The sequence below is a fragment of the Prionailurus viverrinus genome, chromosome B2, assembly GCF_022837055.1.
Source record: "Prionailurus viverrinus isolate Anna chromosome B2, UM_Priviv_1.0, whole genome shotgun sequence".
Taxonomy (NCBI): domain Eukaryota; kingdom Metazoa; phylum Chordata; class Mammalia; order Carnivora; family Felidae; genus Prionailurus; species Prionailurus viverrinus.
In genome coordinates, this window is record NC_062565.1 from 41653243 (window position 1) to 41678235 (window position 24993).

General features: G+C 52.1%; 2 protein-coding genes across 9 annotated transcripts in view; one reads left to right on the forward strand and one right to left on the reverse strand.

Annotated features, from left to right (window-relative positions):
• Positions 1-13887, forward strand: RSPH9 (radial spoke head component 9). 6 transcript variants are annotated; one of them, XM_047860626.1, is made up of 7 exons: positions 1-847; positions 4207-4372; positions 6825-6954; positions 7420-7566; positions 7842-7917; positions 13173-13298; positions 13679-13761. In XM_047860626.1, the coding sequence occupies exons 1-7, from the start codon at positions 429-431 to the stop codon at positions 13689-13691; spliced, it is 1077 nt and encodes a 358-aa protein (XP_047716582.1). In that variant the 5' UTR covers positions 1-428; the 3' UTR covers positions 13692-13761. The 6 variants fall into 6 exon arrangements, with proteins under 6 accessions (XP_047716582.1, XP_047716579.1, XP_047716583.1 ...); XM_047860623.1 differs by lacking the exon at positions 7842-7917 and having other exon boundaries at positions 2-847; positions 13679-13887; XM_047860627.1 differs by lacking the exon at positions 13679-13761 and having other exon boundaries at positions 2-847; positions 13173-13407.
• MRPS18A (mitochondrial ribosomal protein S18A) overlaps positions 13832-24993 on the reverse strand; it is a 16671-nt gene continuing 5509 nt past the window's right edge. Inside the window, exons 2-6 of one of the 3 annotated variants that reach the window (XM_047860643.1) lie at positions 22717-22748; positions 20224-20331; positions 17434-17557; positions 17125-17194; positions 13832-14195 (exon numbers count right to left, since the gene is read on the reverse strand). In XM_047860643.1, coding sequence (XP_047716599.1) covers positions 14051-14195; positions 17125-17194; positions 17434-17557; positions 20224-20331; positions 22717-22748 — 479 coding nt within the window. In that variant the 3' untranslated portion in view covers positions 13832-14050. Of the gene's footprint in view, positions 14196-17124; positions 17345-17433; positions 17558-20223; positions 20332-22716; positions 22749-24993 lie in introns of those variants that run through there. The other 2 variants (XM_047860644.1, XM_047860645.1) reach the window with 2 other exon arrangements.

Here is a 24993-nt window from a genome sequence, read left to right on the forward strand (position 1 = left end):
GAAATAGGCTCTGCGCTGTGAGCACTGAGCGGAATGGGGGGCTTGAACTCACAAACTGCGAGATCATGACCTGAGTGGAAATCAAGAGTTGGGTGCTTAACCCACTGAGCCACGTAGGTGCTCCAGATTCTTAGACTTTTAGAGCCAGGAGGATCACAAATTCTTTACACAATTCTGAGGCTAAGAAGGGACACAACTGGAGTGAAATAATACGGCTAATGTCACTGTTCTGTTTTCTTCCCGAGCCCCCATTCCATATAGAATGAGGACTCAATAAATGTCAACTATTTGAAGGGCTCAGGGAAAGGCAAAAATATCTAGGGAACTGGGGACCTTCAATCCCACACTGTAGCCTACCTATGTTAGGGGAAACTACGCCATTACTGTCACAGCTGAACACATGAGGTCCCCAACGCAAGAAGGAAAGTATGGGAGCTAGTGTGCGACCCAGCTTTTCTGAAGGGCTGGGTGGGGAGCAGGGCTGGCCTGAGGCTCTAAGTGGGCGGGGCCCACAGGCGGTGAGTGGAATCCTTACTGCCCTACGGAGGGCAGGGCTTTGGTCTCCACGGAGACAGCTTCTCCTAGCAACCTGGCAGGCGTTGAACCGAGCCTTGGGCACGATGGACGCAGACAGCCTCTTGCTGTCGCTAGAGCTGGCGTCCGGCAGTGGGCAGGGCCTCAGCCCGGACCTTCGGGCCTCTCTACTTACCTCTCTTCTGCTGGTGAAACGCGACTACCGCTATGATCGGGTCCTCTTCTGGGGCCGCATCCTCGGCCTTGTCGCGGATTATTACATCGCGCAGGGCCTGAGTGAGGACCAGCTCGCACCACGCAAGACCCTCTACAGGTGGAGGCAGAGGCCCCGGGCTACTGAAGGGGGCACCACTAGGAGGCTGGGATGGGGTGGGTGTGGATGGAATCGAAAGGAGCGAGGCCTATAGGGCAAGGTGGGGTGGGGGTGGGGGGCATGAGAACAGCGCAGAGCAGGGGCGGGACAGGGGGAGGAGAACAATTTGGAGGCTGGTGGGTTTATAATAGAGGCCGGGCTAAGAACGTAGGCAGAGCAAGGTGAAAGTTCCTGGACAATGGAGACCTGGAGTGGACGCTAGGTACGTCCTGGTATTGAGGGCAGTTTGGAAAGGGTTAGAAGCCCTGGAGGGTAATGAGGTGCTGTTTAGAAGGGGATGCAGGAGCATCTTTGGTGGAGTAGGAGTTGGCTCACAAAAGGAGGCAGTCTAGGAAGTAGAGAACCAATGCAGAATAGCAGAAGAGGGATATCAAACTGGGGAAAATTCACTGGACGCTACCATACAGGGCCATCCTGCCAGTCTTGACTACCCGCAGCGATGCTGGGAAGCTCACCACCTTACAAAACAACCCTTTCAGGCCGCAGGGAGTTGGAGACTTCATGTATCTGTCGTGCATCAATGCAACATTGGTTGGATGCGTTCTGTGTAGACAGGGTTACAAAGATGGCCAAGTCTCACCAGTCTCCAAGTTATTCACATCCTAGGAAGGAAGACTGACACATAACCCTGCAATTACAGCAAAGTGTGTTAACACCTGAACAGAAATGTATACAAAGGGGGACCAAGGCCTTCTAGAGAGCAATTAAACAAGACTGCTAAGGGAGTAAGAGATCTGTTGAGATCTGAAAGCTGATGAGTTCCTCAGGAAGGTGTGAGGGAAAGGCATGCCACTTAGAGGGAATGGTTCTGCAATCTTGGCTGCAATGGACTTGGAGTGTTTGGGAGAACAGCAGGTAGGTAAACATGATAGTGGCGGGCAAGGGTGTTTATGCAGACTGGATGGAGAGGCTCGGGGAGGGGGTGGTTGAACTTTGTTTGTAGGCTATGGGGAGCCATTGAGGGGCCTTAAGCAACAAGAGCCTGTTTATATCTGAGTGGGCATGCCAGCCTGGAAGTGGGTGAGCATTCAGGAGTGTGTTGCAGTGTCGGGATGAAGGAGATTGAAAGGAAGAGGTAGCTGAGGGAATAGGGGAGGAGATGGGTGGGAAAGATGTGGACGGTAGCACTGTCAGGACTTGGGTCTGAATGGGGCAGGTGAAGAAGAGGTCAAGGTTGACCCTCCTTCCAGCTAAGGCAGTTGGGTAAGTGCTGGTGCCACCCACAGGGACAGAAATCCGGAAGTAGGACTAGGGAAGCCCCAGTGAACTTGATATGAGGTGACTGGGGAGCAGGGTCATAAGGAGGCATATTAAAGTACAAAGCTGAAGTCCAGATAAAAAAATCTGGACTGAAGATAAAGATTTGGGACTCATTTTGTTCCATAAGATTTTCTCTCTTCAGCACCTACTATGTGCCAGGCATTGATCTAGGCACCAGGAATTCAGTAGTAAATGAGACAAAGTCCTTGCCTTTATAGAGTTTACATTATAGTGTGTGTGTGTGTGTGTGTGTGTGTGTGTGTGTGTGTGTGTGTGTGAGAAACAATATATAAACACACATACGTTGCATGTCTGTTGGTGCGCAGTGCCGAGAGGGATAGAGAATACAGGATGGGGTACTGTTTTAAATAGGGCGGTCAGAGACAGTCTCTCTGATAAGGTAACATTTGTGAAGAGGCCTGAAACAACTGAGAAAGTGAGCTATGTGTTTATCTGAAGGAAGAGAATTCCAGGCAAGTGAAAAGGGCTCAAGGCAGATGTGTGTTTAGTGTTGGTGGAACCCCATAGAAGCTAGTGCGGCTGGAGAGGAGTAAGTGAGCAGAAGCATTGTAAGACACGAGGTCAGAGAGGTAAGGGACCGAGGACAATCTTGCAGGGCTTTGTGGGCATTGCAAGGAGTGGGCTTCATGGGAAGTGTGGGAAGCTTGTGCACAGAGACATGATCTAGCAGTTGGGTGGGAATGAGGCTGAAAGGGGAGCAGGTATGGAATTGGGGAGACCAGTTAGGAAGCTACTGTAATATCTAGGTAAGAGTAGATAGGGACTTGGACCAGTGGGGAACAGTGGAGTGGTAAGAGGTGGTTGGATTCTGGATACCAACTAGACAGTACCTAAGTCTCTTAAGAGTCAGGTGGGCCAGCCTGCAGAGAGAAAAAGAGAGGCAAGAATAGATCCCTGGGAATATTTAGGGCAGTGAAGGAGGGAGAAGGGAGATGTCAAAGGAAACAGAAATGGAATGCATTTGTTGGTTTTTAGGTCCCATGAATGACCTCCTAAGCCATTTTTCGGGGATGGTGGGGGCAGAAATGACCATGTAGTGGGCAGAGTGAAGGGGAGGGGAAGAAAGGCTTTCACAGAGCAAGTTGTTTTGGGGTATTTATTTAGAGAGGGAGCATGGGGGAGAGGGGCAGAGGGAGAAAGAAAGAATCCCAAGTAGACTGAATCCCACAACCCCAGGATCATGACCTAAGCCAAAAATAGGAGTCAGATGCTCAACCGGCTGAGCCACCAACGTGCCCCTGAGGTGTTTTTTGTTTTTTTTTTTGTTTTTTTTTGTTTTTTAAAGTAGGCCTCCCATCCAACGTGGGGCTTGAACTCATGACTCTGACATCAAGTAGCATATACTCTACGGACTGAGCCAGCCAGGTACCCCTGTTCTGAGATTATTATTCAGAGCTGGAGAGAGAGGAGAGGGGGACAGAAAGAGGATATTTTTTAGCAGGCCATGGACTTGGGGGGTGTTGATTTGGGAAGCTGAGAAGTTTTGATGTTGAGAAAGGAGCCAGCAGAGAGGGAAGGGCAGAAAGATGAGCAGCCTGCGACACAGGCCAAGTGGGTTAGAGTGGAGGGGAGGATGCCCTCTCCTGGTGGGAGGGGAAAGAAGCATCTGGCTGGTCAGCGCTGGAGACCTCAGAGGATGGGCCCTGCGGCCTGAGCTGGCTTCCCTGAGAAATGCGGGAAGACGGCCATGCTGTTGGTTCAGTAGGCAGGCTGAGCATGAATTTGGGGTTCAGCAAAGCGGAGTTGCCTGTAATTGAGGTTCTAGAAACTCATCAGGAATCTCACAGTGCAGATATCTAGGAAGTTGTTCTTGGAATTTTGGCATACATGAAGCTTTTGTGAACTTTTACAAAATAAAATGGAATTTGCATCACATGTGGGGGTGGGGTACACCTTCCAAGGGGAGAGCTGTGACTGACTCTCTTCTTGAGCTTCATCCCTCAAGAGAAGGGGCAGTGGCAGGAAGCCTGAGTGAGAGGGGTAGTTGGGAACCAGGTCCGTGGGGATGTTGTTGGCAGCCTGAACTGCATGGAGTGGAGCCTCTTGCCCCCTGCCACGGAGGAGATGATGGCACAGACGTCTGTGGTGAAGGGCCGCTTCATGGGGGACCCCTCACATGAGTATGAACACACTGAGCTGCAGAAGATAAACGAGGGCGGAAAGGTCTTTGAAGAGGAAGTGGTGGTAAGTGAAGACAAGAGGAGGAGGACAAAGAAAGCCTGGGTTATCCAGAACCCAGCCCAATAGAAATTGTGGGGGCATCAGCATAACCCCACTCAGCTCCTGAGCGACACAGGGGAGAGTGGATGAGCCACTCTGTCAGCAACCTGGCTCTGGGCAGGGGCGGGGAGAGGGGGGTCTGTGTTGCGCTCCGGGGCACTGGGATGTGCACAGCCTCTTGTATCTTTTTATATGTTTTTATTTTTCTAGATAATATATCCACATGGTTCGAAATTCAAAGGAATTTAGCGAAAATGTCCCTCTCGTCCCTGTCTACCGGTCACCCAGGCCCACTTTCTGGGAGATGGGGGGCATCAATGTAACCATTTTATGTGTATGTGCACACGTGTCCAAATCTTGCTACACAAATTGCAGTCTGGATCAGAAGCATCACCATGCCCTGCGAGTTAGGAATGTACCATCTTGGGCTGGGATCAGGATCTGAATTTTAACACATTCCAAGAGGATTTGAATACACATTAAAGTTTCAGAAGCTCAACTTCCGAGGCACTTTATGCAAATGCAAGCCTTGGCAAATACCTTACCTCTACATATTCTCTGTTTATCTTAAGAGAAAACAAGTGGCAGCATATTATGAACACAGCTCTGCACCTTGCTTTTTTTTTTTTTACCTAATATATTTTGGGGGTCTTTCTATGTCAGTGCTCTAAAGAGCCTCCCCATTCTTTTTACCATTGCATGAATGTACCAAATTTCACGAGTCTTATTCATGAAATGCAAGTCTCCAAGTTTTAGCTCTGACAAGCAGGGGCACAGTGAATGACCTTGTACATAATGTCATTTCCATTTTATGTGCACGCTGTCTGAAGGTTCAATTCCTACAAATGGAATTGCTAGGTCAAAACATAAGGAGCTCAACACATTGGAACTCGACAAACCTGGAATTCAAAACACAGTCTTTGCCCTTGAACCTGGATGATACCAAAAGTCTAGGTCTAGGCCTGTGATGCCTCACCTGGCATCCCCACTCCTTTTCCCCTTTCCCTCTGACAAACTTAACCCCCCTGAGTCTTATTCCTGTAAAATTGGGATAATTATAACTACTTTGTAGGCTTGTGCATATTACATTACATATAACTACTTTGTAGGCATGTGCATATTACACAGTTGAAGCCCCTGGCCTGGCCACATACTGAGTCTTAGTTTCTATCTAATTTATAAAATTTCTTGTTGGCAGCTCATGGGAAATAGGTGGCTGAGTGACTCTCAGGGTCCCTGGTGACACATTTTCCCTGTCAAGTGCTGCTTTTCCCACAGACACCTCTATGAAGTCCTTTTATTCAGGGTGGCCCTTGATACTGATTGTAACCAAATTTCATCTGCATAAAAATGTTATAATATGAGGTGATGCTTGAGAAATAATGTTAATTTAAAGAGCAGGATCTGAAACAATATGAACTGTGACTCTAATTTTGTTTTATATATATATATGGAAATATACCAATGTTATTAGTGATTCTCTTTAGGAGGTGGGATTTTAAGTGGTTTTAATTCAAGTATTTTATTTTTTAAAGTTTATTATTTTGAGAGAGAGAAGAGAGAGAGTTGGGAGGGGCACAGAGAGAGGGAGAGAGAGAATCCCAAGCAGGCTCTGCACCATCAGCCCAGAGTCTGATGTGGGGTTTGAACTCATGAACCACAAGATCATGAACTGAGCCAAAAGAAACCAAGAGTTGGCTGGTTAACGACTGAGCCAGTCAGGCACCCCTCCTTTAAGTATTTAATAAATGATTTCTATATTACCTAATATTCTACAACAAGCATGATTGCTTTTGTATTTTTTTTTAAATTTTTTTTTCAACGTTTATTTATTTTTGGGACAGAGAGAAACAGAGCATGAATGGGGGAGGGGCAGAGAGAGAGGGAGACACAGAATCGGAAACAGGCTCCAGGCTCTGAGCCATCAGCCCAGAGCCTGACGCGGGGCTCGAACTCACGGACCGCGAGATCGTGACCTGGCTGAAGTCGGACGCTTAACTGACTGCGCCACCCAGGCGCCCCGCTTTTGTATTTTAAAAAGGCAAAATAAGAACATTTAAATATGATATGTTTCTGGAAGAGAATATAAGAAGCTGTTAATGGTGGTTGTCTCCAGTGAAGGCAGTTGGGGGGCTAGGGATGGGGCAAGAAAGACTACTTTTTTATAGTAGTTTTAAATATTGCATGATCAGTCTGTATTAACAATTTAAAAAAGAGGGAGGGAGGGAGGGAAGGAAGGAAGGAAGAACGGAAGAAAATCTTGAGCGGAGGGAAGGCGAGGGCTTGCCCAGCATGATTTTCCATGGAGTTGGCATTACACTGTGGTGACCCAGGTCAGATGGTCATACAGAGGGCCTTTGCACCAGTGGTGAGTGGGCACAGTACTCTGGCAGGATGGCTCATCCCGTCTCCTTAGGTCCAGATCAAGGAAGAGACCCGCTTGGTGTCTATCATCGACCAGATTGACAAAGCTGTGGCTATCATCCCCCGAGGAGCCCTTTTTAAGACCCCTTTTGGACCTACCCATGTCAATCGGACTTTTGAAGGTGAGTTCTCCAGGGCCCCTCTTAAGGACAGGAAAGCATCTCTTTCCAAGCATAGTCGGATACGTTCTGAGAATTCTGGGGAAACTGTTCACTTCCTCAGAGAAAGAACAGCTGTGGCCATATCACTTGGAAAGATGTGCCCAATGGCCTGGCATCGGTGGTTGGCATGGGCTGCCCCGTCACTGGACCCCACTCTTTTCTGCCTGAGGGTTCTCCTACCTGGGTCCCAGGCTTTGCGTGGGTCTGGGCTCCCTGCCTTTCCCACCTTCTTCCTCCTTGATCTCTCCTCATTGCAGGGCCTGGGGCAAGCTTTGGCTGACAGAACACTACTCCTTTTTCTCCCTTTAGTTCTCGGTCAGTCTCTGACTGAGTCGTTTGCAGGCCCCTCCCTGTGGTCCCTGTGCGAAAGGGAGGGTGAAAGGGGGTGCTGTGTGGTTTGGGGCTGACCATACCACCTTCTTTTAGGACTCTCCTTGTCTGAAGCCAAGAAGCTCAGTTCCTACTTCCACTTCAGGGAGCCTGTTCAGCTGAAGAACAAGACCTTGCTTGAGAAGGCTGACCTGGATCCCTCCCTGGACTTCATGGACTCCTTAGAGCATGACATCCCCAAAGGTAATAGCCCATTACCTTGAGGACACTGGGTCCGCTCCCAGGTCAGAGCAGTGGGCCATGCTATCTGCCATTCTCCTCTGAGATTGGAACCAAGGGCCCGAGTGGGAACGGGTGGCTCACTGGAGGTCCTTGAGGGTGGGGGCTTCCCCAGGGCCCAATACAGGCTCAGCTCATAATAAACAGACGGTACGTGTCTGCAGACAAAAGGAAGTACTGTCTTCCACAGAAAGGAAGTCCCTCGGTGCCTCTTCTGATTTCCATTATTGGTCTTGAAGGAGGCAGGTTGAGAATCCTCCCCCAACCATCTCTGAAAAGATCCCTGAAAATACCAGCCACACATCCATCTCCGTTGTGAGTTCTGCGGTTAGATCCGGTGCTTATCACATAGCTGGTGCTCCGTGAGTGGCTGCTGACCGACTGAAGGGCAAACCACCTGCTAAGGAAATGAGTTCTGTACATTTGCTTCCTGCTATGTGTGTGGTACTTTTTAATCTTAAGACGTGCAGCCTCCGAGGTCTTCCCGTTCTTCAGGGCCCACCTGGCCCAGGCACACACCCGGAGTTTGGGGGATGGGGTCACAGAGACCCCATTTCTTTCCTCTGAGCTTCGCAAGCCCTGGGAAGACGCTCTTGCTCGGATGCCCTAGCCTAAGACAGTTACCAGGCTCTGGGCAACTGGGGGCCAGACTCAAGGTGCTGATGCAGCACCCCTGCCTCCTTTCCTCCCCGTGTTTGGTGTTTCTCCAACCGGAGGGACCTGCTGTTGATGATGGCAACGCTAGGGACAGCGATAAGGATAGTAATGACGACGCATAAAAGCAATGGCACTACTTGTGTGCCAGGCGTTACACTCAGCCCTCTCCATCCCTTATCGTCACAGCCAACCTGGGAGGTAGAGACCGTTGTTGTCCCCATTTTACAGGTGAAGAAACAGGGCTAAAGTCCACGGCACAGCAAATGTTAGAGCCTTAGACTCCAGGCCTCTGGCATGAACTGTGGTGTCAAGTAGATGAGTGTTTCCTTCTAAGCAGGTAGTGGGAACAGCAGGACAACACCCACGCCCACCACACAGGGGAAACACTTCTGAGGAGCCACGGCCATTCCCAGTCAGGGTGAGAGCGGGATGGCAGAGGCAAGGGCTCTGGGCTGGGATTCCGAATCTGCCACTTACTCGCTGTGTAACCTCGGGCAAGCCCCTCAGTCTCCCCGTGCCTCCATTTCCTCATTCCCCCAAGGGAATACTGACCTTTTCTACCTCATTGGGTTGTTGTGAGAACTGAGTTAGTGCGCACACAAAATGCTTATAGCAGTGCCTCACACACAGTAGGGACTCAAATGAAAATCAGGAATTCTATTAGTGCTATTTTGAGCGGCAAAAAGGCCTTAGAGGGGAGTTGGGGCAGGCCAGGGAGGATCGAGAAGGCCAAGGGGTAGGAGGCCTAGGGCAAGGCGGCAGGAGCTGCCAGCGGCTCGTGAACAGGTCTGTGACAATAAGGCACTGGTGCATGGAGGGATGAAATAGGGCCACACAAGGATCTGGAGGCCATTTCATGGCTACTGAAGCACCCCAGGGGCCAGTGATGGTCCCAAGTGGGTAAGGGCTGCCAGCAAAGAATGGCCACTCTGGCCGCTGCCACATGGGGGTACCCGAGTCAAACCTCCCGGAGCTTAGAAAGGGGCCCATGGTGTGGGGGGTGGAAGTGTGGGTGGTCAGGGGAAAAGCAGACACTCTGATTTTGCTCCCAGACTCCCTTACCTGCCAGGGAAGGAGCAGAGGGTGCTGGAAGGCTGTCTGCAAAGCAGATAGTGGCCACAGGGGCCTGGCTGCTAAGTGGGGCCCAGGAGTTCTTCCCTGGGACGTCAGCACTGGCTGGAGGAATGGATTTGGGCAGTCGCTTTCTGCCCAGGTAGGATCAGTTTCCTTTCTGGGACTGAGGTGACTGTTTAGGGGACTCTGTCACCCGTTAGCAGGTATGGTTTAGGTTGGGCCTGTCCCCAGGACTCCTGCTCTCTGTGCCTGTGGAGGTAGGGCCAGCTCAGCAGCTTGTTCCTGGGCAAGCCCTGGCTGAAGAGAGGATGGGGAGGGAGGGACGTTGCCTGGTGCCACCACTACCCTCCCCGGCTGTCCTGCTGTGCCCTGGGGTCTGCAGAGTTTTGTGGGAGTGGGTAGCTTTGGGGGCAGCCTTCCTCCTTGTGCATGAAGGGCAGCAGCCGAGAGTTCTCGGAACTTGGGCTGCAGTCAGATGGGACAGATGGAGCACCAGGTCAGGCCACACTTCTCGGCAGCACTCTGCCGTTCAGTGCTCCTTAACCTTTCACTGAGCAGATAGCTACTGAGCAGGTGCCGTGTGCCAGGCTGCAGGATGCCGTCGTGCCCAAGACGACACAGTCTTTGCCTCGCAGAGTTTTGAAAGATCAAATGAAACTGGATGGGTAGTGAAAATGTAAAATAGAAGGTGCCTCACACAAAAGGTCACCGGTGCCCTGGGGAGCAGGGCTCCTCTCCTTACCCCACTTGAAGGCTGGAGCCCACAGATCTCAGGAAACTGCCAGGTGCCGGACCGCTTGGGCTCCAGCACTTGTGAGCCAGGCAGCAACGCCCAGTTCAGGCAGCAGAGGGCAGCAAGATGCCTGCCTGCCAGGAGAACTACCTTTCAAATGTGGCCTTGGTTGGGGAGGAGGCAGGGGACAGGAGTCAGGAATGCTGCAGACAGGTGAGGAACACAGTGCCCAGATCAGCTTTCTCTTGGGGGTGTGTGTGCAGGTGGCTCCTTCCGCCCAGTCCCTTGGAAGCCTGGCTGACGGGTGCTTCTGGACCAGGGGGCTTGCCCATAACTTGTGGCCCTGGTGTGGGGGGAGCGGCTGCTCTGAGAAAAGGGACCCATGGCTATTTCTGTGTGAGAAGTGTGGGGCTGATTTGAGGAGAAAGTTTAAAACCATCTGCTGTGGCTGGAGAGTCCTGTTCCCTAGTCTGGCCCACTCTCCCCCTCAAATGTAATCTCAGAGCTTTGCTACCCTTTTTTTCCAGGAGGGCAGGAGAATGTAATTATGACACGTACCCTAGACTGAGGCTTCCACTACCAAAGTGAGACCCCTGACCCTGGGGCAACCCAGGAGGACTTCCTGCCAAGAGGCTCCATTCCTGATTTACTAACTTGCCCCCCAACACATCCTCAAAAAACAGCTTGTAGAGGACTGGCTGGCTGCCAGGGAGCAGGACGCGCGTTTTGGGGACTTGGGAGAGACCAGGACCACAGGAGGCTGCTTCCTCTGGAGTCTGAGAGGACATGGTGGCAGTGGCTGGGTCCAGCCTTTCCAGCATTTGCAATAAAAGTGGGTGAAGGTGACAGCAAGTGCCTGGCTCTCCAGGTAGACGCTACGTGACTCCTGGCACGTTGAGAGTCTGTGTTTCCTGGGCGACCAGCTGAGCCAGGGACAAGGAGGACAGGAGTGTGACAGGAATGCAAGGGAGGGAGGGAGGCAGTGCTGTTGGCTGGCCGGGCCCTCACACGCCACTTCCGTTCTCCATCAGCACCCTGCAGCCTGCTTGGCACTGCCCCCTTACCCCAGTGGGGGCACTGCATTTCTCTAGCATCCCTGCCATCCTTCCCCTTGCTCTTGGCGGGGGTGGGGCCCCTTCATCTACTGCGGAGCAGGAGGTAGGGGGCCAAACTGTAGGTGGGCAGCCTTGTGCAAGGGAAGGTCAGGAGCCGGCCCCTGCCAGGGTGTGTCAAAGGGCTGGCAACTGTGAACTGAGAGCAGTCTAGGCTGGGAGACTCCAGGATTTCATTTCTCCAGGGCATTTGGCTCAGGCAGGCTGTAAGCTGCCCTCCTGGGTGGGCAGGGACAAGTGAGGCAGAGCCTGACCCTTTTCAGTTCAAGAAAGCTGTGGGACTGTGGGCTCCAAGGGCAGGGACTGTCCCCAGATGATGCTCTGGGTACTGTGTGTGACTGGATTGGGTGGGGGGGGTGGTTAGGGAACGTACCTTCCTGGGGTCTGTGCTTCTGGCCAAAAGCTGAATACGGTGCACTGGGACACTTTGTTCTGTCACACCCTTGCTCTCATTACCCTCAGGCAACCTGTTTTCTGTAATGAGTGACTGGGAAAGCAGCAGGCTAGGGCCTCTCGAACTCTGAGGGCAGGTCTGGGAGGCAGAGAACCTCAGGTGCCCAGACAGGAAAGTTGTAGGAGCTAGGGGAACTACTACCCCCTTTTCTGGCCAGCCAGTGCCCCAGTCAGGGCTGGTAACCCAGGGGCCCTCTTCCTTCTCGACGCCGCTGGCCAGCACCGTGTGGGCTTGGGGGAGTGGAGTGAAGCCCACACTGTGGCTCCTACTTCACCTTCTCCTGAAGGGGCGGTGGCACCTGGCGCAGGCTGCTGCAGTGCTCAGCTGGGCTCTGAGCCGGCGGCCTCTCCTGAGCAGGCCTGTGCCAGCTGACCTACATGCACCCGGGGAAAGCTCTGGCTTTGACCTGGGGAAGGTGATGGCCCCCTGAGCAGGGTTGAGCCGCCGTTGGGCCCAGGGGCTCCCGGTGGCCAGGTCTCTCAGACACAGGGTGGCCCCTGGTGGGTGCGGACTGAGCCGTGAGGCTGTTGGGTGTGGAGTGACCAGGGTGGGCCGTGGCTGGAGGAGGCCTGTGGGAAGCTGGGGTGGTGGGAGCCAAGCAGCCGGGCTGAGCTGGCAGCCGATGAAGGCCTCAGCGCAGCTCTCAGTGCATCACTGGCTGGTCCAACACCAAAACCTTCAAAGCATTTGCCTTTCTGGCAGGGCCCGGAGCAGAGCTGTGGCTGGGCCGGGGAGAGGCCTCAGTGCGCAGGGGAATAGAAGCTCCAGATCTGCATCCAGAGGCGATTTTCCCAGGCTCCTTCCTCCCACACAGGGGCTCCCTCCCTTGGTTCTGGAGCTGGATCAGGCCCTTCCCGCCAAGTCCTCATGGCTGCACAACTCAGCCCCGGGCTGGGCCACTTCTGTCTGGGGAGCAAAAATCCAGGGCAGAACCCAGCACACACAAAGGCTCATCAGCTGCAGCCCAAGTCCCCTCCTGCCAAGCATGGCTCCCAGGCTCCCAGCTGCCAGGAAGGGCTATTGAGCTGGGAGGCCCGAAACAGCCCAACTTCTGTGCGTCCCCGGTCAGGTCTAATCCGTCCCGGAGCAGAGGCTTCTGGGGCTGCGGAAGAGAAAGCAAAGTGGCTAAGAGGACAGACTGCACCAGGACTGCAGGCCACTGGTGACTACCTCTCAAATAGGGCGAGGAAGCCTGGGAAACCCTCCCCGAGCTGGGCCCCATCTCCCCGGCCTGCAGACTCCACTTCCTCCCCCACTCAACCTTTAACTAGACTTGCTGACAGGAACAAAATGGACTAGGGTGTGCTTCACCTCTTTTCATTTCCTTTGCCCTCCCTCTGGAAGTGGTTTTAATGAGCAGCAAAATGGCTAAAAGGCAATCAGGAGGAGGAAAGTGCCAGATAATTAAATTGTCTTCCCTTTTCCCAGCGGAACCTTAGCACCCAGGCCAGGCTGCCCAGGAACTGAGGGCCTTTGCACACAGGGTAGGGCTCTGGCTCCATGGCATCCAAGGTCTCCCCTCCTGCCCGCTTCTTCCCAGGGTCCTGGAGCATCCAGATGGAGAGGGGCAACGCACTGGTGGTGCTGCGCAGCCTGCTCTGGCCAGGCCTCACCTTCTTCCATGCTCCCCGCACCAAGAACTGTGGCTACATCTACGTGGGTACCGGTGAGAAGAACATAGACCTCCCCTTCATGCTCTAGGGGGGGCAGGGGTGTCAGCCTGGAGGGTTTATGTAGAGTCTGAACATTATTTTCATAAATTGCAGTGGATTTGCTCTGTCTGTTCTGTTTTGTTGCTTCTCCACACCTCCACCTTCATCTGGTGGCCAGGCTCTGAGGAGAGGCCACTGCGCTGGGAGACCCAGCTCTGGAGCAAATGGCAGAGGGCTGGAATGTGCCAACGAGGGAGGGGGAGAGAGAGAGAGAGAGAGAGGAGAGGAGAGAGAGATGGAGAGATGATGGTGGGTGGAAACTACTGGGAGTGGGGGAGGGGAGGGGACAGCCAGGAGCCTTCCGAGGAAGGCAGCTCAACTTATTTCCTTGAAGCCCTGCAGGGTGAAGAGCTGAAGGCGGTCAACACAGGGCTAGGGAACCATCTTGGCCTATCACAAGGGATTAGTGACTCGACGTTCAGTAACTGGCTAGAAATGGGCTCAAGGTCCCTGCACTTCCCAGGCAGTGAGCACACACAACCAGTGGTGGAGTCCATGAGCCTGGTTTATGATATGCTTTTTTGGGAGAACTGCCAGTTATAGGACCACAACTGCTGCTCAGGGACCCCACCACCCTCCCAGTGCCGTCACCAGGCAGGGTGAGGGCACTGAAGTTGGTCCATTGCCTCCTGTGCCTGCCGTGCCCATTGGAGGAGCTGGGCCAGAGTACAGGAGCTCTGGTCACGTTCTCAGGAAGCTCTGCCCGTCAGTGATACAGTACCAAAGGCTTTCTTGAGTAGGAGATGTTGTCTTTCAGGAGGGGTGACCCCACAGCCATGCGCACTTTGTTCCAGCAGCGGCCTTTATTATAGATGGGCTTGACGGAGCGGGGAGACCAGCGGGTCAGGTACCTGTGGAGGGAGAGTAGGGAGGTGGCTGTGAGGGCAGTGGCCCATGCTAGAGCTGGGAGAGTGGGTACTGTCTCCTCAGGCCAGAGCCTTTCACCAGTTTCTCTTCTTGAGGAGCAGGGGCTTTTCCTGGGAGCAATGACTGAGTGTGCTGTAAACAGATGGGCTGGGCTCTTGCTGCCTCAAGTGTGTGTGGCCAGGGTCAGGCAGCCCAGGGCCACGCGCTCCCTTGATCTTTATGAGTTGTCAGTGTTTGTGTGTATACTTGCTGGGGGAGGAGGCGGGGGAAGAGGTTGCCCAGAGAGCAGATCATTCCTCTCTGGCCTCAGTCATGGGGAGAGGAGAGGCTGATGTAAGGCGTGGAGGAATCCTTCCCTCTTCCCCACTTGGCTCCCTCTACCAACCCAGCCTTCCGGGAGCTCCCCTGGGCAGCCATACTGGTGTAGGACCCTTGCCCCTCACCCAACCCATGATGGGAGCCAAGGGTGAGGGCCTGTGGCACAGACCTAGCCCAGGAAGGTTCCTGTAAGCAGGAGGGGGGTGGGGAAAGATGGCTGCCGCCCACAGTCCTTTGGCCTCCTTTGGGGATGGCCAGGGCCCGGACAGTTCCCGGAAAAGTGGCTCATGCCGGCTGGGACTGGGGTTTACTCCATCCAGAATGAAACCTGGATCTTGTCCAGAGAGGCCCACCCTTCGTCCTGAAAGCTCAGCTATGGCAAAGCCAGGCTCCTCCCCTGCCTCCACTCGAGGCTGGGGCTCAACCCAGCCACCTCTAGAGACCCTCATATGAGAAACTTTTTCATTAAAAAAAATTAATCACCTTGGTTGAAAATTTTTGGATAAAACTGGAAAAAAAAAAAAAAGATTGCTGATTTATACATTTCAGCTGAACTCCCCCGGACCTTGGTTTCCTGCTCTTAGCCTCGTGCAGAGGGATCAGCTCTGAGAGGAAGTAAAAAGCTGTGGGAAGTGCTGGCCTACACTCCAAGTATGGGCAGGGAGGGAAGGGCTCTCCAGTATACTGTCAATATCAGTGCCCCCATCAGGGAGACTTTTGTGTAGTAGGTGGGGCCCAGGGATGGCCTGTCTATGGCTGGTGGTGCTGGGACAGCAGAAGAGTAAAGGTAAAGGGAGGGGAACACCCGGCAGGTCCCCGAGCTGCCATCTCCCAGTTTTCAGAAGGGGTGAAGAGATGTAGTATGGGAACAGGCTCCCCAAAAGGAATGCTCATTGGGATCAAGGACCCCAGAAAATCTTGAGGCTGACCAGGTTCTTCAGAGCTGCTACCCTAAGGCCGTTTTCCCCCTGCCCTGGAGAGACCAGCGGGAAGCCGGGCTTTGGCTAGCCCTGGGCCTGATGCCTGTGCCACATGGAACAGCCAGCTGGCCGAGGGGAGTGCCTAGGTGGCCTCCAGTTAGCTCTCTGGGGAACACTCCAGCTCTAGGAAGAACTGAGGCTCCTTTCTATCTCTCCTGAAGGGGCCAGGGAAGAGGGAAGTATAGCTCCCCAGGGCCCAGCAGAGCCTGGGCCAGTATATGACAGCTCAAGGACCTCTGGATGGAATCATAAAGTCCCTTGCAAGGGAATCAAACTCCCTCGTAGTCAGGACTTCCCCTCCCCCCCCCCCCCCCCCCCAGAGTGGCCTTTTGCAACTCAAGAGCCCCCACACATCATCAATCCCGTGTCACGTTAAAGGACACCGGATATATGGGAGGGAGCCTGGCCTTGCTTCAAAGGCCTGAGGGCAGGATGGATTGTGTCCTCAGGCCGGCTGCTCTCTCTTTACAAGTCAGAAGGGAGGGTAGGCTCAACCCCCAAATGGTCCAGGAAAGGCAGGAAGAGGTTAATATGATCTGCTCCCCCGGGGCTGCGGGCAAATGACACAGCTAGCAACGTGGGAGGTACAGGTGGAGATGGGCATGGGGCCAGGGTGCTGGTGAGGTGTCAGTGAAGACCCAGCTCTGGCCCTGCACCCCCGGTCTGCTGCCTGGCCTCCCACCCTCTGTGTCTGCCATTTTGTTGGGGATCAGCCTTAGAGGTTCGCTGTGGGTGCGGTGTCTTGCTCTGCTTCAACCATCTTTGGTCCCCTACAGACAGCAGTTATAGTAGCGGCTGGACAGACTGCGGAGGGCAGGGGCTGCTGATGGGGGGGGGGGGGGGAGGACAAGAAGGAAGACCAAAATCAACTTTATAAACCCAGATCTACTCTCAACAAGGGGGTATTACAGATCTAGGAAGACATGAGTATGGTAAAGGAGCTGTCTGGGAGTGTGAGACAGGAATGTGTTTCTATACCAGAGGGGGCCACCCTGCTTAGGCTGAAAGGCAGACTGATTGATTCCAGGATCTAGGGGCCTTCCTCTCCTCTACATAAGCTCAGGACCTCCCAGGCTGCCATGAACAGCCTTGCAGGTTAACTGTAGGACTCTAGGGAGCGCCATTTGCAATCTGGTCTATGTGGATGCTAAAGCTCTGTAGTGTAGGACGTGCACAGTGGCCCTACCCCAAAGAGCCCTCCCATTTCTAAGGCCTCATTTTGCCCTTTAGTAACCCTAGTGCTGGGATACCGAAGTTTGTAGAAGTGCTCTGACATTCCCATAGCAACTCAGTATGATGTCATAAACAGGGGATTAGCACATTCTAATGCCCGACCAGCAGACCTTCTTACCCTCTTTGCCCCTATGCTAAGTGCCCAGCTGGGGAGGGAAGAGGAGAGAGGCTGAGGCCAGCAGGGGAGGCTCACAGAAGTGTGCACGGCGTCAACCGCAGCGGCGGTGGGTGCTCATGCTGGGAGGGATGGAACGGACAGCCAAGCAGCCCTCTAGCTTTCAGAGCTGTGGGACGAGCTCCAGTAAATGGCTTCCCCAGTGGAATACAGTGAGAGCCGAGGGCCTGCCAAATGCTCCTGGTGCTGACACCCAGGTTTGCTTACCGATTGAGCTGGGGTTTGCTCTTCGGAACAAATCCTTCAGGAAGCCGAGGCCTGTGATTTGGGAACAGACCTGAGTGGAAGCAAGAGCACATGTGGGATGGTCTTGTAGCTCCCTTTGCAGCTCTCGGGTGCTAGAGGGAAAGCCCAGGGGGGCAGGAAGTTGGCACCAGGTGGCGGGTATAATGAAGAATCTGGATGTCCATTTCTCTTCCAGGAGGGGCTGGAACATGGGGTGGCCAGTGAGGGGTGGGATCGGGGGGATGGCACCTATAGCCCTCTGCCCCTCTCAGCCCCGAGAGGGCATTCTACCTGCCCGGTGTGCCATCTTCACACACTCCTCAATCTTGCGGTGCTCTTCCTGGCACAAGCCTGTGATCCTTCGAGGCAGCATGCCCCCGCAAGGCCGGATGAACTGACTGAGCAGCAGAACATCCTGGTGGAAAGGGAAAACTGCAGACACTCAGCTGGTAGATGTTTGATATAGGGAACCAGGGCCTTGTGGCCTACAGGGGAGGCCGTCCCACCCCAGGACTCCAGGGGGTTGATGTCTCCCTCAGGAACCAACCTGATACCACACCTTCTATGTAGAGCTTTGCACACTGTTCCATCTTTACCCTAACAAAAGTTAAATCCCAACTTGATAAAGATTTTCCAACCCATAACCAACTCCAAAGGCTCTCAGCTCCTCCATAAGAATCTTTGATAGATTAGAAAACAAACTCTTCAAGAAGGGTTAATCTTGGGGCACCTGGGTGGCTCAATTTGTTGAGCATTGGACTCTGGATTCAGCTCAGGTCATGATCTTATGGTTTGTGAGACTGAGCCCCATGTTGGGTTCTGTGCTGAGCGTGGAGCCTGCTTAAGATCTTCTGTCTCCCTCTACCCTCCCCTGCTTGCTCTTAAAAAAAAAAAAAAAAAGTGCATTAATCTTTCGAGTACCAGCAGCATCTTTTCTGGTAATGAAACGTCTATTATTCTCCTTGGGTGAGATAGGGGGCACGTCACAGATTTCCACACAAGAGGGAAAGTGGGAAAATGGGTACCATTTCTACCCCAAAGCCTACATGCCATGGGACCAGAATACACACAGACCGCCCCTCCAACCTATGCTCTTCCCTTGGAAGTGCGAGGCAGCATATGAGCCGAGTGGGAGGGGACCAGGGTTGTGAAGTTGAATGCCACATCTTCTTAAGCTCCCTGTGAGCAGATGTGAACGGATCCTCAGGCTTCCTTTGGACTGTGAGACCGCTTTGGACAAGTGAAGGAAACAAGGACAAACAGAGCCAAAATCAAGACCAGAGTTGAGTTCCCCTTCCAACTTTCACAGGGTGGCTGAGGGGGTTAAATAAAAGCTATTACTTCCCGATGGAGATGGCAGCCCCGCCCACCTGAGGGGCCTGGCATGCCAGTCTCAGCAGTCATGTTCCACAAACGGACTTGCTGCCCTGGCAGGCGCCTCGCTGTATAACCGCAGATTTGTTTTAATCACTGGACAGCTCCTCAGGGACCTGAGCCCCCAATTCCCACCCCTGTAATCTTTAGAATCTGGTGAAAAGAACTTGGATTAGATTATCCAGGACTAATAAACTGGGCCCACAGCCCCAGCCCCCCCCACTGCAGGCTGCCAAGCAAGCCGACAGCTTTGTGCAGCTCAGGCTAACATTGTCCTGAGTGGAAAGGGGTAAAAGGAAAACAACTTTAGCCTTTACCTCGGAGGGGATTGGATTTCTTCTGCTGGATAAACACAGCCAAATCCATTTCCTGGAAACGGCTGGTAGAAAGAGTGCCCCATGGTGGTTAGGCAGGTGTGGGCTTCACTTCCCCATTTTCAGCTGGGATTCTAAGTATGGACACAACCCCACTAACCTCATGTCACAAGAAGCTGTCAACACTGCTCTGTGACCTGCAGGCTTCCGATTACTTCAGGCAGTTATGAGCAGAAGGGCCCGGGGCAGAGTGAAAGGAGCCCCCCTCCCTGCTGGGTGGCCCGGAGCCAAGGCTCCCGGCCCAGGAGATTAGTCGGGTCATTCTGTTCAGATCCCATGGGCATGTGGCCTCTCCTGCTCTTACCACCTGACCGGGATCTCTGCCCTTAGTCATCCCATTCCACAGAGGGGCACAGGGACAACTTGCAGGTCAAATTGGCCCAGAGCCTGAATCACCTGAAAGCTAAAAATAGGGTGCTTAATGTCACCAATAGAACTCTGAAGGACAAGTATGGATTTTTCTAGGGCTGCGTCCCTTCCTCCAAGACTTCCCTGTTTCTAGAGAGGATGGCGAACAGCAGTCAGGATAGTAGGCTCTGCCTGGGTTTTGTATCCCTAGAGTTTATATCCTGGCTCTGATACTAGCTGGGTGAACTGAGGCAAATTCATCAACTTTTTCATGCCTCGAATTTCCTCATCTAGAAAACAAGGGTGAAAAAAATACCTATTTCACAGGGATATTGTGAAAGCTAAGTGAATTAAGACATGTAAATGCTTACAACAGTGCCTGACATGGAGCCTGCACTCAGTGCGGGTTAAGTCTTGTTGTTATTCACCATTATCACCTTTCCGTGGAGACAACAGCTCTAGAAGAGCTGGAGTGAACAGGAGCCTTTATAGCTTCGTATGGAAAGAGACAGTAATGTGTCCCCAGAGCATAGTGAGGACTCTCCAAATATACCCTCCTAAGAAAAGGCAAAAAGTCAAATCTAGATCCTGATTTCATCCCCTTGGGAACACGCCCTGCAAGACTGGGTTACAGGGCCCTGGTGGTCTGAACTGTATGCAACCAGACCATGATCTAAGTTAGTGACTCTCAACCCTGGCTACACATTAGGATCACCCTGGGAGCTTTAAAAAATCATGATGGCCAGGCTCCACCCCAGACCAATGGAATCAGTGTCTGGGGCGGGGCTGGTTTTTTTTTTTTTTTTAAGCTCCCTGGCACAGCCAGGGTTGAGAGCCATTGAACAAAATGCTCCTGTCTTTGGTGGCTCCATGAGATGCAGTGGCTGGCGGGTCGGGTTGGGGTTGGGGAGTGGGGATGCTGCTTAAGTGAACCAGGGACCATGACCTCCATGACATGCATAACCGAGTGTCTGAGTAGACTCACCTCATAGCCATACTTGTGTTTCAGGTTCCACCGGCAGATGGGGCACTGGCCAGTGGGGTTAGGGGGGTTTGGACTTTCCTTGGGAGTCCCTGTCATCCGGCCTTCAATCTAGGAGGCAGAGAAAGAGAGCCAGTGAGGAGAAGGCCACGTGGGGCTTCAGATCCTTGAGCAACCCCCAAAATGGTGAGATGCTGGGGAAAGTTCATCTCTGGGGACCTGTGGGAGTGGCTGATAGGTCTCTCCACCCGAACTGTGCTGGTGGTTCTGCAGCTTTTGTATACTGGGCCTTAGGGGTGGCCAGAGACACACGGTGGCATGTAAGAGTAGTGGCAATTAGATTTAATGTTGATGGCAAGAGGGAGGGGTTTGCTTTATCAGCTGAACACCATCTTCCCTTCCTCAAACAAAACAAAACAAAGCAAAACACCAGAACATCATGTTTCGTGCTTTGGGAAAAAGTAATAAATGCATATGCTAAGAAGTTTCAAACTGTGCAGGGATACACAGTTAAAAGGAAGTCCCATCCCACCCATCCCACATATCCTTCTCAGAGGAAAGTGCCATTTCCAGCTTCATCTTAGAGAGGTAAGTCTATGCCAGTGGTTCTCCACCAGGCAGGATTTTGCCCCCCAGGGGATGTGGGACAATGTCTGAGACATTTTAGATTGCCACAGCTGGGGGATGGGGTGCTACTGGCATCTAGCTGGGAAGCTGCTAACTGTGCTACAAGGCACAGAACAGCCCCCACAACAGATTTAGCCAGCCCCAAATGCCAACAGCACTGAGGCTGACAAAGCCTGATCTATGCCTCTACAAGCAGGTATCGTGTACCCTCCTGCTTTTTCTCTCTCTTTTTAAAACACACGTGGGAAGATACACTCCCCCACCTTCCTCCTTGCTTTCATCATTTTGGATGCCACCTTTCAAATCCTGCTGAGGCCACGTGTGCAATGACCTCCGCCATTGCTGCTGTATCCTGTGACACAGCCTTGGATTAATAAGCCAATGATCTGGGAGGCAGCTCTGATTACAAGAGGGGGAGTTTAGAAAACCTTGCTGATTGAGGCCATGGATTATGAGAGCGAGGCTGGGCTCTGGGAGGAAAGCAATACTGTCTCCTGGGGGAGAACTGGCAAAAGGGAAAGGGGGTTGGATGCAATGCAAGGCTGTGCGGGCACTGCTACCTAACTTTCTACCAAGGCTACCACAGCCATGCCAGAAATGGAGAAGTGCATTGGGGAAAACGTGGAGACGCATGGTAGGTCTCGGGAGGAAGTTAAGGCGGACCTGACGGGGGAGAGAGCTAACATTTATTGACTCCCCACTGTATGCCTGGCTCTGTGCTAATAATGGTTCACATGTATCACCCCATTTCACCCCTATGACCTAGTGAGGGAAGCATCATAATATTATTTTATAGATGAAGACAGTGAGACCCAGAAAGTGAGCAGTACCCAAAGTTAGCCAGGGGTCTCACAGTGCCACAATGTCTCCACGTTTATTTTGCAAATAGCAAATTCACGCTCCATATGGAAAAACACTCCATATTCAAAGGTCAGATATATTTTTCTCCACCAGCATGGAGTTTCTAGGGTGAATGCTTGTTTTGGCTTTGAATAAGGGAACCAAAAGAGGTGCCCAGAGGGATGGGAGCCCCCTAAAAAGAACTGTTTTGAGGTTAACCAGTGAAAAGCTGGAGGAAGTATTCTGGGGAAGACCCAAAGAGGGAACCCAAAGAGGGCTTGTCCTGGGGATAAGACTGCCTTGAGGAGGATCAAGCGTGGCTGGCTGCCAGAAGGGTTAAATCCCTGGTTGACATGGAAGTTAGAGGCTTCTGGGAGCTCTGTGGAGTGGTTGAGGGTTTCTTGGAAGCATGGCAGGCCATGTGAAAACAACGTTGTCTTTTAGGGATTATAGGATAATCTAGGCCCCATGACTCCCCGAGGAAGGGAGGTGAGATGGGCCCACTGAGGGAAAGGGGGGAGTAGGTGGATGAAGAATCATTCTAACTACTTAACCAACAGACAAGCCAGTGCACTAGCTAGAGAGCCCAGGGCCCAGACAGTGTCACCTTTTAACTGTGTCACTTAAGAAGTAGCTTGGTCATTCTAGGCAGGAAAGAAAGGGACTGAGATCCAGGCTCCCCACCATGGGCCAGCTTATTTGGGCTTTCCAGTCTCACCACTGCCTTAGTTTCCCCTTTAGAAAACTGATTAATCACCCACCAAAGAATGTATCAACAAAGACCTCTGAGACCTTGTCATACAAAATGCCACTTTAATCAAATAACAGAGGCCTCAGTCCAGGCACAGTGACCGTTTCTGATTCAACCACTACAGTGCACAGCTTGAAAAATGGTAGACTGTGGGATTTATGATGACAGAGGGAGCTGCTCCTGAAGCCAGGAGTCCAGTTTAGGCCTCCGTCCATCTGTCCCTCCCAGGCAGCTACAAGCATTAAAGAGGCTGTAGTGGCCAGCTCAATGATACTTACTATAGTTGTCTTCCCTTCTTGGATCTCCACCACTACAGAGATAAAGGGGAAAAATTAGGTTAGCCATTTAATAAGGAACAGGGAGTTTCAAATAATAGCTCAAATTCTACATATGCAGAAAAACGGAGCTTTCAGTCTGCACTCTCCCACTATCCCCACCTGGAAGAGAAAAGTGTACAGGGTTCACCTCCAAGTGCCAAGGCTCTATGCCCTTGAGGCTAGGTGGGGACAAGCCTAGATCCCCAAGTAATATCATCTCTCTGGGATTAAGGGTCTCCACATTGTTTTTGTTGTTCTGAGCCAAAATTCATCTTGGTTCTAAACCAGGGGAATTGGCAAGATCCTACCCTACCATGCCTAGCAATGTGACCTCAGTGGTGAGGTGGGGGTGGGGACAGAAGCATCTAAAAGGTCTTCAAAAGTACCTACTGCATGTGTCCTTTCGTGACAAGAATCAGACAAACATGGCTTCTGACCCTGACGTTTCAGACACAGGACTGAACTAATGCTGTGCCAGCGGCCCCACAGCAGACAAGCAGATGGCACTCCCAGAACTCAGCCTGGGAAGCCGGGTTACAGCTGTATGAGGCAGCGGTGTGACTTAACTCCTCTGTCCTTCTCCACTCCTCTCCTGCAGGGTTGCACCTTTGCTGTATGTACACTGGAGAGGGTGGTGGGGAAGAGGGCCCTGCAGACGCTGGTCCAGGCTGAGTTTTCAGGAGAGCACTGCAATTCCAGACAGAGCTCTCCACCTGTTAAGGTCTGAGGCAGAAGAAAACTTGAGGGCAAGACAGTAAGTCACACACACATCCATCAGGCTGTATGTATTTACTCCTGGTGTACTCAACCAGGATGCAGAATGACAACTTCAACAATATTCAAAGAAGAACCAAGCCCATGGTGCATGTTCGGCAAACATGATCAAACAAAGTTCTTGGAGGGGCGCCTGGGTGGCTCAGTCGGTTAAGCCTCTGACTTCTTCGGCTCAGGTCATGATCTCGTGGTTCAGGAGTTCAAGCCCCGCATCGGGCTCTGTGCTGACAGGTCGGAGCCTGGAGCCTGGAGCCTGCTTTGGATTCTGTGTCTCCCTCTCTCTGCCCCTTCCCTGCTTACACTGTCTCTCTCTCAAAAATAAACAAACATTAAAAAAAAAAAAAGTTCTTGGAGATTCTTCCTTGTTCTCCCAGTTTCTTTAGAAAGAGAGAAACCATTGTCATTAGCATAGGAACTGGTACACAGCACATGCTCAATAAATGCTAGCTAGCATCAAGACCACGAAGTACTTGTCATGGTTCCCTTCTGGCTGCTAATTACTGTCACTGAAAACTTCGGTCCACTTAGCTAGACTGCAAATTGTCTCCCTAAATACTAAAACTGGATTTTAACCGCAGCTTGGCTACCATAATGAGTTTTACTCAGCTTCAGCCAAGGCAAGGAGTAGTGCAGATTAGAGAGAGCCTAAGGTTGTCCTTCATGTTAAGAATCTAGTGAAGGGTCGCTTGGGTGGCTCAGTCGGTTAAATGTCCGACTTCGGCTCAGGTCATGATCTTGCGGTTGGTGGGTTTGAGCCCGACACCAGGCTCTGTGCTGACAGCTCAGATCCTGGAGCCTGCTTCAGGTTCTGTGTCTCCCTCTCTCTCTCCCCCTCCCCCACTCCTGCTCTGTCTCTCTCAAAAATAAATAAACATTAAAAATCTAGTGAAAATTATGGATCTTTTCCTGGAAACACGCTGATGAGCATACAATCAGACGTAGACTTCAGGAGGCTCAGACCCCTGAAGCTGTGTACCCAAATGGTAATGCTGTTTTCATTCAGTGGTGGCAGTACGTGAATTTATTCTCTTTATGCCTGTCCATATTTTCTAAAGTTTCTAAAATAAACACGTACTGCTTTTGCAATAAATAATAAACAAGAAAAAGAGAGAAAGAGAATGTCTAAGAAAAAAATGAGGCAATTCTAACTCAACTGGAGGCCCAGGGCAGCATCTGTGATCACTGAGTTCTGTGACCAACACCTAATTGGACACAGACTGTCTGGAATTGTCCCCCATTTGTTTTTTGGGCAAGACCATTCAGAAAGACTCATTACTCCAAAACGACCAACCTGAGAGCCCCTCAATGTTCCCGCTCCAGATACACAAAGGAGTAATGATGGCCAGAAAGGCCCTGAGGCTTCCTCCAGAACACTGTAGTTACTAATCCATTCAAAGACAAACTAGTTTTCTCCCTGTAAAAGAAAATGCGTCACCCCGCACACGGATCTACTTGTTCACAACA

Excerpts from the sequence above, each read along its gene's own strand:
- RSPH9 (XM_047860623.1), top strand. The coding sequence starts at position 429 with ATGGGAGCTAGTGTGCGACCCAGCTTTTCTGAAGGGCTGGGTGGGGAG. Across the intron at positions 848-4,206 it reads CCACGCAAGACCCTCTACAG|CCTGAACTGCATGGAGTGGA; the intron begins GTGGAGGCAGAG and ends TGTTGTTGGCAG. Across the intron at positions 6,955-7,419 it reads TGTCAATCGGACTTTTGAAG|GACTCTCCTTGTCTGAAGCC; the intron begins GTGAGTTCTCCA and ends ACCTTCTTTTAG.